The sequence below is a fragment of the Blennius ocellaris genome, assembly GCF_963422515.1.
Source record: "Blennius ocellaris genome assembly, chromosome: 6".
NCBI classification, from domain to species: domain Eukaryota; kingdom Metazoa; phylum Chordata; class Actinopteri; order Blenniiformes; family Blenniidae; genus Blennius; species Blennius ocellaris.
Genome location: NC_137655.1, coordinates 14,520,944 through 14,532,594, shown reverse-complemented (window position 1 = coordinate 14,532,594; position 11,651 = coordinate 14,520,944). Strand labels below are relative to the sequence as shown.

The 11,651-nt window shown below is 42.2% G+C and overlaps 1 protein-coding gene across 6 annotated transcripts; it reads left to right on the top strand.

The window, feature by feature from the left end:
- The first annotated feature begins 1,941 nt into the window (after window positions 1-1,941).
- Window positions 1,942-8,948, top strand: tra2b (transformer 2 beta homolog). Of its 6 annotated transcripts, none has more exons than XM_080498244.1 (8): window positions 1,942-2,081; window positions 4,049-4,118; window positions 4,638-4,777; window positions 4,858-5,026; window positions 7,324-7,439; window positions 7,721-7,843; window positions 7,961-8,034; window positions 8,144-8,948. In XM_080498244.1, exons 2-8 carry the CDS (start codon window positions 4,069-4,071, stop codon window positions 8,207-8,209), a joined length of 738 nt encoding a protein of 245 aa, XP_080354370.1. In that variant the 5' UTR covers window positions 1,942-2,081; window positions 4,049-4,068; the 3' UTR covers window positions 8,210-8,948. The 6 variants fall into 6 exon arrangements, with proteins under 6 accessions (XP_080354370.1, XP_080354368.1, XP_080354367.1 ...); XM_080498242.1 differs by lacking the exon at window positions 4,049-4,118 and adding an exon at window positions 7,014-7,202 and having other exon boundaries at window positions 1,948-2,081; window positions 7,964-8,034; XM_080498241.1 differs by lacking the exon at window positions 4,049-4,118 and adding an exon at window positions 7,014-7,202 and having other exon boundaries at window positions 1,948-2,081.
- Window positions 8,949-11,651: the final 2,703 nt, after the last annotated feature.

The following is an 11,651-nucleotide window of genomic DNA, read 5'->3' as shown; positions in this document are numbered from 1 at the left end:
TGGATTGGGCAATCACATCCTGTCAGATGTGGGAAATAGTCCAGAGTGAATACATGGGTGTTTCTGTAATATGGGTTTTAGACATAGCAATGCCGAGTATGTATCTTTAGCTTGTGCTCATTCATTTTCGACCCTAATCTGATTTTTTAAAAATCTGCAATGGGGAGCGATATAACCGCCTAAGACTAAAACTGCTGCTTCTCTTCATAAATTGTCAGACACAACACTGACCAGTCCCTTTGTGTGTAACTGACACCTTCTAGATCATTGCATCCGGTCTTTGAATCAGTTTGTTTCATTATCGACCCCCTTCATATTTATTTTGCTCTTGCAATAAATAAAAAGAATCACACCAGTGAGACTGATGGTCTGTTTTGCTTCTATCGTTGTTTCCAGTAATGGATAAGAAATAAGATCTTGTCTCGTTACTGTGTTGTAATAATGAAATTGCTTTCAGGTGGAGCATCTTGATAAGTTTTCAAACTGACAAGGCTTTTCCTTTATGTATGAAGGTGATATATTCATTAAGCCTTCACAGAATGGCTGATGAATAATTCTCACCATTAAAAAAATAAATAAAAATGCAGTGAAACTTGATTAAAATCTACATCATTGGTGGACAATCATTTTTTCCAAGAGGCCACATGAAAAACAGGAACTGCTGTGGACGGCTGAAAAATAGATTGACCTCAATTTTACTCAATATTTAAATATGCCTGACTAAAATGTCAGATGGTTCTGATAAGCGTCCTGTTCTTCATCAGTCAAGTTCTTGTTTTTCGCTGTGTTTTTTCTTAAAATGACAATCCAAACTGCAAACCTTGTCCTTGTGTCAGTTTCCCTTGAACTAGTTGCATGGCTTCACCTTGGAGTTCAGTACGTAAATCTGGAGAATCTCCAAACTGTCTGTCAAAATGAAAACAAAGCAGTGGTATTGCATGCATTGTATATACTATATTCACATTTTATGAGCAAGTTCTGATGAACTGATGACCTCTCCATGGTGTTCCCTGGTCTCACTCATGATTGGCTCCAGCAGCCCACAACCCTGCCCAGGATAAAACGGATGGATGGATGGATGGATGGATGGATGGATGGATGGATGCATGGATGAATGGATGGATGGATGGATGGAAATAATTTCTCATCTCATGCAGGCTGGCCAAGTGGCCATGGATGGCCAGATATTAGCTACATGTGACCAATAGACATGATCACAACTGCTGGGCTGAGAGGCGTAAAAGTCTCTGGCATTAACATATGGCATGAGCCAAAAAGAAAGACTCTATCAACAAGAGACAGACACACAATGGCAAAAAACAAATGGGTGTATAATGACCACAAGGTCCATGAGACAAAATGACAAAAATGACATTGTGAAACTCAAAGTGAAGAAAGAAAAAGAAAATAAACAATTCAAAATGACTTGAAAGAAACACAGTGCAGTCACAAATCAATTCGAACAGGAGACTCAAAAGGAGATTTGAGTCAATGAGGAGAGGACAAATGACCACAAAGTGGAAAACATCTGCAAGACAGAGACACAAAACAACCACAATTTATATTGTTTTGGGCTTGCTTGTCTTTCTTCTCCATGGGATCAGTGGGGGTCTTCATCACTGCCTCGTGGCTGTTTCCCATCCATGCAGGATGTGCTGTAATTCAACAATCTATCCCTAACAAACATTCACAACAGATTGTGGGAGTCGTTTCTGCCATTTCAGTGCCAAATATTATTGTTGAAACCTTCTAACGCTGGAAACATGTTACAATCAGTAAATTAAGATTAAATGTGACTATTTTCTTTGTGTGATTTCCACAAGTGTGTGTGTGTGTGAGGGGCTCGGTTAATTGAATGCACGAACTGTTGCGGGGTCTGCAGGATGAACCACAGCCCCCGGAAAGAAGCGGCGGGGAAACCGGAGGGAGAACCGGAGGGAGGAGCCGCAGTCCAGCCGCACTCACCCGCCCACACCGCCACTGCACATGTAGCCATAGCTTTAGCTGGTAGCAGCGGGCTGATAGTTCTGTTTTTAATACACTCACTCTCACTAAAAATGAGTGATAACGACAAAGGCCGGGTATGTATTCGCTTCGTTGCTTTGTAGCTTCTAGTAAAGCCCCACTAATGTGTTAAGTGATCAGACGTTTACGCTGCAGAGCCTGTTAACGCAATGTTGTTTAGCTTAGCATGCTATGCACTCACGAGTCGAAACTGATCTCTTTGTTTTCGTTTTGCAATCTCGAACGCGGATAAACCCAATAATGTCGTCTGTTTGCAATTTCTCCACGTCTCGTCAACTTATTTAATCTGTGGATCTGTGGCCAGCTTGTTACGCGGTCGCTGAAGCTTGTTCTGTGGGAGTTAGGCCTCAGGCCTTCAGTCTGAATGAACGAAGCTGCTGCGCAAGTTTACCCTCAAAAACAACCACCGCGGGCCACTAAAAAAACGTGTTCTGTGTTTGATTTAATCACAGATCTAAAATTCGTTTTCGTCTATTTTAACTGCGTTGGTTAATAAGATGAATGCCCCGTTGGTAATTATTTCAATAGGGAAATATCGTCCGCACGTTTATTAGTTTCACGTCGCTCCAGCCCGTCTGACGCAAATGTTAAATGTTTTTAAGCTCTATTAAACCTCATTCATTTGATTCAGGCCTTAAGTAACGAACCAAACCACATCTATGTGGTAGCATGTAGTTTAATTGCATCCTCTCATTGTTTTTGATGTAAAGCCACACGAGTTTATGTGGGGAAGTACTTGTCATATCAATATGACAGCCTCCAGACTGCTCCATTTCATTTGTATTCATGCACCCTCAGTTCTTGCATGTCTATTTAAAGCTGGTAGTGTAGTCTGACTCCTGCCTCAGCTGCTCATCCCACCAGCTTCTCTTCAAAATTAAGGGCAACTTTGTTTGTGTGTGTGTGTTTATGTTTATTAGAGTTGGCCTGCAGAAGTTTATGCAGAGCAAATAATGAAAACATCACTTCTTCTAGTACTAGAGATTTGTCCCATTGAGTCTCTCACGTGTTTTATTTTGAATTTTTGTAGTGTGTGTAAATCTAAAACACTTGCATCTGTATTTTGCTGAAGGTGCTCAATACGAATGATTGGAGCTGCATCTTGAGGTTTTTTGGGTTTCCATTAACACAGCAGTGATTGGGTTGGGGGGTGAAAATTAAGGCTCCATTGATTGATATTGGATCAAATTCTAGGTTTTGCTGTACAGGAGGATGCCTTTCAAGCTACATGACATAAATTATAACAATGTTGACGGAATTTTCTAACGCTAAAGACGGGATTAAGTCTAAAAAAAAAGATGTGCGAGGATCTAGTACAGCTGCTCTGCCCTTTACTAAGGTGATGATATTCTTTTTAGCTTGAGGAATTCGGAGATGTGTTTGTTTCTTTTTTTTTTTGAGGTTGTGGTTTGCTATGATGTTGAACTTGCTTCCTTATTATAAACTTTGTTTGTAATATTTTATTATCCTCTCGTCTGGCCAAAATATTCTAACTTCACCACCTTCAGTATGCTGCAGATTACAACCTCAAAACCTAACATGTAGACAAATACAACCTCTTCCATCTCAACAAAAACTGAGCATTGTTGTCTTAGTAAAGGCAGGTCTTGCAGCAGTTTTTGTACTGGATCACATCCATTCATTAAACAAAGTGATCAGTGTTCATGTTTAGTATTGTGCGTTTTCTTCAGCATGTATAGCTCTGAGTGTTTGCCATCCCATTAAAGCCAAAGGTTTCTTGCAGCGTTTTATTTCCCCACATTATTACTCCTCCAGTTTATTCTTGTCATTGTTCACATGTTTTGATATTTCATGCAGTTCTGGCTTAAAGCGGCTTGTGGTACATAATGATTGAAGAACCGCTGAACATGAAATACTTGTAAAGCTGAACCCTGATAATTTGTATAATGTGGTCTTGAACATTCCCATTCATGTCATAAGATAACAATAACTCATCAAAGTTGATTAAGCGTGCCGTTTTAATTGTAGTCATATATTCTTCATCCTTTTCTTTTTCATTAAGGTTAAGGTTGGACGAAGAAAATGTGGAAGAAGTCTCATGTCCACTTTATTGTCTATAATATGAAGCTCACGTGTGTGAACCTGAAATGTTCAATGCATGCTAAATCATGACGAGGGAAGAAGTGTGGGCATTGTGTGAAATGGGGGAAGTAAGAAGAAGTAAGACAATTGAAGAAAGAAGAATAATGTGAAGTAATGAAGTTACAGAAATGAAGTTAAGGAAGTTATCTGGATAAGGTCACTGCGCTAAGTAAATTTCTGATCTGTTTGTCAAAGCGTGCATGTCTTTGTTAAATACACTACACATTAAATTTAACCTTTCCACATCTATTTAACAACTTGCAATTTTCTATTTTCAACCATGTCTAATTGATATTGTATTGATAAATGTAATCATAATTTTGTCTGACTGTTCATGACTACATAAACTAGTATTAACCTTCATTTGTAAGTCTTATGTCTTAAATTCAGTTTCTGTTCTTGTACTCTTCCCTATCTTAATCAGTAACATGTAGAAATGTTTTTGGATGATCGCTCCATGACTGTGAATGCACTGATGAGATGCGTGTTGGTGTGTGTGGTTTGTTCAGGAGTCTCGCTCCGCTTCAAGGAGCGCGAGTCCTCGAGGCTCGGGGAAGTCGGCGAGCCGCTCCCCGGCTCGCTCACCCGCCCATTCAAAAAAAGGCTCCCACCACTCCCGTTCCAAGTCCCAGTCTCGGTCCAGGTCGAGGTGAGTTGGCAGCCCACCAGAAGTCTCGTTGGACGCCCACGACCACGGGAAGCTAAATAAAAGTTTTGCTGTGTCCGCAGGTCCCATTCCCACCGCGGCTCACGCAGACACTATAGCCGCTCTCGCTCTCGCTCTCGCTCGAGGTCTTATCGCCGCCGCTCTCGCAGTAGGTCCTACAGTGGCGAGCGGCGACGTAGGAGCCACAGTCGCTCACCCATGTCCAATCGCCGCAGGCACATCGGCAATCGTGTAAGTCTTACTAGTTCTCGGTTTGGGCAAACCCTGTGAGCAGCATTACCCAAATTCTTTCAGGCTGTTTGAATTTGTCCACCTTAATTCAAACACAGGGTTTCTACACATCCGGATGGTCTTGAAAGCTCTAAAGAAAATGTTGATTTTGTGCAAAAATAAATGTTTTTAAAAGGACGTTATGCAGTTACTTTTCACATCTTTGACAATATAAGAAGCCACAAAGATCAACATTTGGAAAGTTATATTTTAAAAAGCAGTACAAAATAAAAGTATTTTTATTATTAAATGTTTTTGTCATACTGCCATCATCCGCAAGTAATTGGGGGGTGGGGGGGGGGGTTATTGACGATCAACCCAGCAACTATGGCACAGATTCGGTCTGAAGACAAGACGTCAACAATGATCGTCAAGGCGACGAAATTGTGCCCACATCAGTTACCATGGGAGACGACAGAATAAAGACTGTAGATCTGATGTGGTCCATGTCCTGACTCCACAGGGAGTCACAACCAGAAGCCCCCAGTTAAATTAAAACAAAACAAAAAAAAAAGGTCCCAATGCAAATCCTGGCAGGAGCCTTTCTGTGTGGTGTGTGTATCTCCTTGTGTGTGCGTTCCCTCCGGTACTGTGGTTTACTCCAACAGTCCAAACAACCTGCACCGTGACTCCCTGGGCTACACCCCTGCCCTCCATCACCTCCTCCAAGCGCCGCGCTGTGTGGCTGCTGAAAACGGTCCATTTGGTGAAGAGATTTCCCGTCGGAGGACGAATGAGGGACTAATAAATTAACTCTGCCGTCGACCTGTCCCGTATATTGAATGTCTGCTCCAGCACACCTACAGCGTAGACATATGCTAGTAGTTACTTATGTGTGTAGGGACTCGTCTACATGACGTAGTGGATGATTTACTAACGTATGTCTGTGTAGACACACAATGTCGTATGAGGTCTACTACTATATGTATATTAGATCATTGTGTTGAAAATCGCCTCAAAACAAAGGACCAACACAATCTAAAAATGCAGCATTCCCTGTGGATTGAGAGAAAGCGTTCCTCCTGTTATGTCACTTCCCCATTCCTCTCCAGTGTCCGACCTCCCGGGGAGTGTTGGCTTGTCAACAGTACAAAATTCGGAAAAGGGTGAATTCCAGGGGGCATCCGATGAAGACAATTATGCCTTTCACTTGTTATTTTTGAAGGCGGAAAATAATTAAATCAACATGGAATGCAGCGCAGTAAGCGCTTCAATCTGTATAGCACTTTTGAAAACCACATTTACCGTCAAAGAACAATATAAAAGTAGCACATGTGAATTGAGTGATAAATGAATTTAACCGAAAAATCAAATACCACATAAATGCAAGTCTAAAAATGTTGATTTAAAAGCGGAAGAGGGCCTCTTAAGTAGTCGTCACTTGACCATGGAAGTAGCAGAAGGGTGGCACTCCAGGATAAGAGGCTGTGCACTGGCTCGTAAAAAGGGTCAGCAATTCTGCATTGTCAGTCGGGGCTGCAGAGAGAAACTCGATCCCGGAAGATGCAGAAGCATTTCTTTCTTAGCAAATGTAGCGTTAAGTGAAATAAGGCATTCGGGTCTCAACTTCTATAAAGACTGCCTTCGAAGATTCCGCAGGACAGACGCAGATGCCAACCCTGAGACTATAGTTCAGATAAAGAAGCGAGATGGGTGGAAGCTGGTCCTATGAGTAACAAAGGCAAGCTTTGGCTGTGCTTTGTGCAGAATGGAACCAAGATAGTGACATCACTGAAGAATACGGACACTGAACAGAACTGACATCTTCACACAATGTAAGGAAGAGAGGAGGGGGAAAAAGCACCATTTTGCATACAGTATCGACTGTTTTTATTTGTTCTGGCAGTTATCTCTGTCATGTTAGGCTGTAGAAACCTTACTGGATGATTGTACCACAAAATGGTCACGATCAGATCTTGATATTTGTAAAAAAAAAAAAAAATTCCAGGCTAATCCAGATCCAAACTGCTGCCTGGGAGTGTTCGGTCTGAGTCTGTACACCACAGAGAGAGATCTGAGGGAAGTGTTTTCGAAGTACGGCCCCCTGGCGGACGTCAGCATCGTGTACGACCAGCAGTCGAGGCGCTCCAGGGGCTTTGCTTTTGTCTACTTCGAAAACACCGACGATGCCAATGAGGTAACAAGAGTTGGAGTGGCGCTAAATCTTAAGCGAATGACAAACGAAAACCCTCATCAGGCCTGTTTTCAAAGTGGTCCTCTTGTCTGCCGTGGTAATTAATATGGTCATTCACTGTCAGGCGAAAGACCGGGCCAACGGCATGGAGCTGGACGGGCGAAGAATCAGGGTGGACTTCTCCATCACAAAAAGAGCTCACACTCCGACCCCTGGAATCTACATGGGACGGCCCACATAGTAAGTCGACTGACGCTTGACAAAGGCTGCTTGTGTGGAATAATTAGATGGGTTGACGAGAAGCAGGGTTTCGATCCGCGAGGCGCTGTTGCGACTGTCGAGCCAAACAGCGAAAGGCGGAGAAAATAGTTTTAGACGAGTGAAAACTCGGGAAGTAAAGGCTCCTTGTTAAACATGGGTATTGATTCGCGAGTTGTTTTCATAGGACATGAAAGCAGTTTGGTAATGAGGGTAGGAAATTGTAAATTGAAGCCTGAAATGTAAAACGTGGTCTTTCTCAGTGGCGGAGGTGGCCCAAGTGGTCCTCGACGCAACTCCCGCGACTACGACCGTGGCTACGACCGCGGCTACGAGAGAGGCGGCTACGATCGCTACGACGACAGGGACTACCATAGATCTTACAGGTGACTCTCGCTCTTCGTCTTAAAATGATCATCTGCTGTCGGGGGTGTTTGTTTGTTGGACAACATGAAGCTGAAAATTGTACAAAAAAAAAAACGGTTTGCTTTGCCTGGTTTTAGAAGGCGATCTCCGTCACCGTACTACAGAGGAGGGCCTTACAGGTCTCGATCCAGATCGCGATCCTATTCTCCCCGTAAGTCCTTTTCACGATCGATCAAGTGTTCTGCGGTTGTTGGTATTTCTTTTACTGGGATTGGGCAGCTGTGTGGCTTTTTGTCTGATCACTCTCTTTTATTCCGCAGGTCGATATTGACCATTTCTCCTCTTGGCGAGCTCACACAGCTCACGCTCCCGTGCGATATGAGTGATCTCACAGTAGTTTTTTTGTTTGTTTGTTTGTTTTTTTGTTTTTCTCTTCAATGTGATCATAATGCTTTTTATTTCTCAGACTAGTAATAGTGCACAATCATCGGATCTGAAGCAGTTTCTCCTGGTCTCTTTTTACATCTCTAGATATGTTTTAAATGATACAGTAAATGTTTGAATTTTGTTGTATCCAACTGAGTGAAAAATCCATCTTCAAACAGATTAAATGAAAGATGTATTTTTTTTGTTTCTCAACCTTGACTCGTGTTTTTCGTTTTGCCTCCTACAAAACCATGTACGTTATTCAAGGAGGCTTCATCAGCCTGCCTTTCATTGGGTGGTTTCTGCCCCATTCTTTGTTTAAGTTATTTGGATTGATTCTTATTGCCTGCTTACTCACCATATAGCAGCCAGTATCCTTTTAAATATTCACTCACTCTAAAGACTTTTGACTGTATTTGTACATGGATCAATACATCTTTTTTTTTTGTTTTCTTCATAGACGTTTAACGTCTACTCCTGCTGGTCACAGAGGTGACCAAACCTGTTTCAGCATTCATGACACGATGGCAAGGCATGAGCTCCTGGATTTTTTTTTTTTATATAACTATTTTTTTTATTTTTTATTTAACTCAAGGTGAAAAAGGAGAAAAAAAACATCCATTTTCAAAAGGCTCAATAATGACAAACTGTATATTTACTCAGGATTGTTTTACAAACGATATTAAAACATAATTTATGTTCTGTTTCTTCAGACTCTTTAATATCTGCTCCGGGATTGATTTCCTTCAAGACAATAGATGCTGTTTTTTGGTTAAATAGTGCAAGTTAAGAGAGTTGTCCTGATGAGGTTCCGTGTTTTGTCATTCAGAATAAAAACAACCTAAAAAGGGAAGCGATCAGTAAAGCTGACAGTCCCTCAAAGTTGCTTCAGGTTTTATTTTATTGTGCAACATGACAAATATGAATAGATAGCATAATTTCTCACTGGATTTAACAGCGTTACAGAAGAGTGGGAATGTATAAATCTCTCGTGCTGAATGGTGCCGTGGTAATTTGCACCGATTGAGAGTGAGCAAATCCATTGCCACGTTTAATAAATAGAAACTTGTATTTAGAACTCAGGACTGAATTCTCAATATAATGCATATTAATAAAAGCAAAGAAGTGAAGTTTTAGGCGTATGAGGGGTTGGGGGGGGGGGGGGGGCTATTCCATGTAATGCCAATTAAAATCCTGAAAGCTTGCAGACTGTGTGAAAAGACCCTGTTAACATCCCATCGCGCCGCTCACCACACCTTGAAAAATGCATTCTTATTTCCCTCCTCCACCACAAGCTTGTGTGTACATGTGTTCCTTGTTTTGGTCGGTATTTTTGCTCAGTGTCACAATCCCAACCAGCACTGGTTCATTTTTCCTCCGGCTGGAAACAATGTTTTTGGGTGGGTGAATGATTTATCAGCACAATGACCCAACTGGACTCGACGTAAAACACATGAATGGATCTGGTTCAGTGTGTCACGTATTCTTGCACATGATCCGCAATAATCACATATTCTTTGAATTAGTATACAATCATGTTTACACCTTCGGGGCAACTTTTGAGTCACCAATTGACCACAAGCATGTTTCCAGGCCGTGAGAGCAAACTGGAAGACCCTGAGATGAACCATGTGATGGGAGAATGTCCAAACTCCGCCCAGAAATGCCCACGAGCAAGAGAAACGCTGAGGTTGACAGGGTCTTTATTGTTACAATTTAAAAAGGAAGTGTCAACTTGTTCAAGTTTTGTTTCGTCTAGTCAGTAATGCGGCTCTAAAGAAGTTGATAATGTATCTGTATTTGCACCAAACAATAACAGCAGAATGTATGTGAAGGTGATTTAATTATATACTGGTTTTGACCAAATGAAGCAAGCTGGATTGTAAGTAACCTCTGCGTTTGATCACAATTTAAAGAACAGGTGTCAAACATACAGTCCAAAACCTGTTGCCGCCCTGCTGGAGGTTTGATTCAGCCCAAAGAGGGACCATGTGAAGTGTCAAAGAAGAAAAATGCTCAGCTTCTTCAATTGCTTTAAAAAAAAAAAAAAAAAAACACTTTCTGATTTAGCCACCTGGGATCACAGTGTACACTACACAAAGCTAACACCTGAGAATATGAGTGAGACATCAAGGATGCAGCATTTAAAGCGACATCATTAAAGCAGCATTGAAGGAGTGATTTGATGAAAACGTGCATGATGGATCATGCACCAAATTGGATTAATGACTATTAATTGACTGCTTTTTTTTTTATCAGGAGTCAGCCATACAAATGTTGCATTCATTAATTAACTTTTTAGAAATAGACACCCCCCCCCTCGTTGTTCTGCATGTGGCCCTCTGAACTCGGATGAAGAAGGAAGCATCTCTTGTGGGTGACGGCTCTCAGCTGCAGCCGGGGATGTCATCTGCAAAGTAATCAAGCAGCTGTAAATGGGCCTACAGTGTGCGTGTGTGTGTGTGTGTGTGTGTGTGGGGGGGGGGGTACGTCCATTCTGTCCACACACACTGACGTAAACAAAGGCGAGGGCCGGTCACTCCTGGTGCTGGCACTGGCTGCACTACAGGCGGGGTGGCAGTAACGTTCCAAGGCGCGGGGCGAGTCACATGTAGCAACACTCAATGGCTGCAGGCCGCCAGGCTCCTCCCCTTTCTCTCTGCTGACGGGTGTAGGTACAACACTACACATCCATGCATGAGGGAGGCACTGCAGCCACAGCCTCCACATGACACGCTGGCTTATGTTTGAAAATCTCTCATTCAATCATATTCCTCAACACACCCATGCACACACACACACAGATGCAGACACACCTACAAGACTGCAACCACAATGAATACATGTATGAAAGGACGCAGATGCTACACTATGTCTGTAGCCTGAGGACAGTGTATGGAGTTCCTCATCAGTGGGTTAAAAAAAAAAAAAGAGTATCCTGCTTTTACATGTTAGATGGGGAAATTGCCATCACGTTTGCGAATTACTTTAATGTCTAATAATTGTATCAAGACAAACTGCGCACACGTTTTTTTTTGTTTAATTTATTTATTTAAGTTGCATCCAAAGCCTCATAAACATCATAGGGGCGGTAATCAATATCTGAAACAGGTGTCCTCTCCCAGGATTGGACACACTCGCTCCATATATCCATATTTCCGTGTCACTCATAAATAAATAAAAGGCAAACTGTGGTGGTGGTGGGGGGGGGGGATCGGTGACACTGTTTGAGTCGACAAGTACAGTGACAAGGAGTCGCTTTTCCACACAGTAGCCCTTTTTTTTTTTTTACCCCCCCCCAGCCTGGAGGGACCCAAGGCACGGCCCTTATTATGATTTGATGAAATAACCCCCTCTGCCGCTCTCCTTTAAGCCCATCCCTTCGCTGTGAATGTAAGCAGT

Excerpts from the sequence above, each read along its gene's own strand:
- tra2b (XM_080498241.1), top strand. The coding sequence starts at position 2,058 with ATGAGTGATAACGACAAAGGCCGG. Across the intron at positions 7,203-7,323 it reads ACACCGACGATGCCAATGAG|GCGAAAGACCGGGCCAACGG; the intron begins GTAACAAGAGTT and ends ATTCACTGTCAG. Across the intron at positions 7,844-7,960 it reads GACTACCATAGATCTTACAG|AAGGCGATCTCCGTCACCGT; the intron begins GTGACTCTCGCT and ends GCCTGGTTTTAG.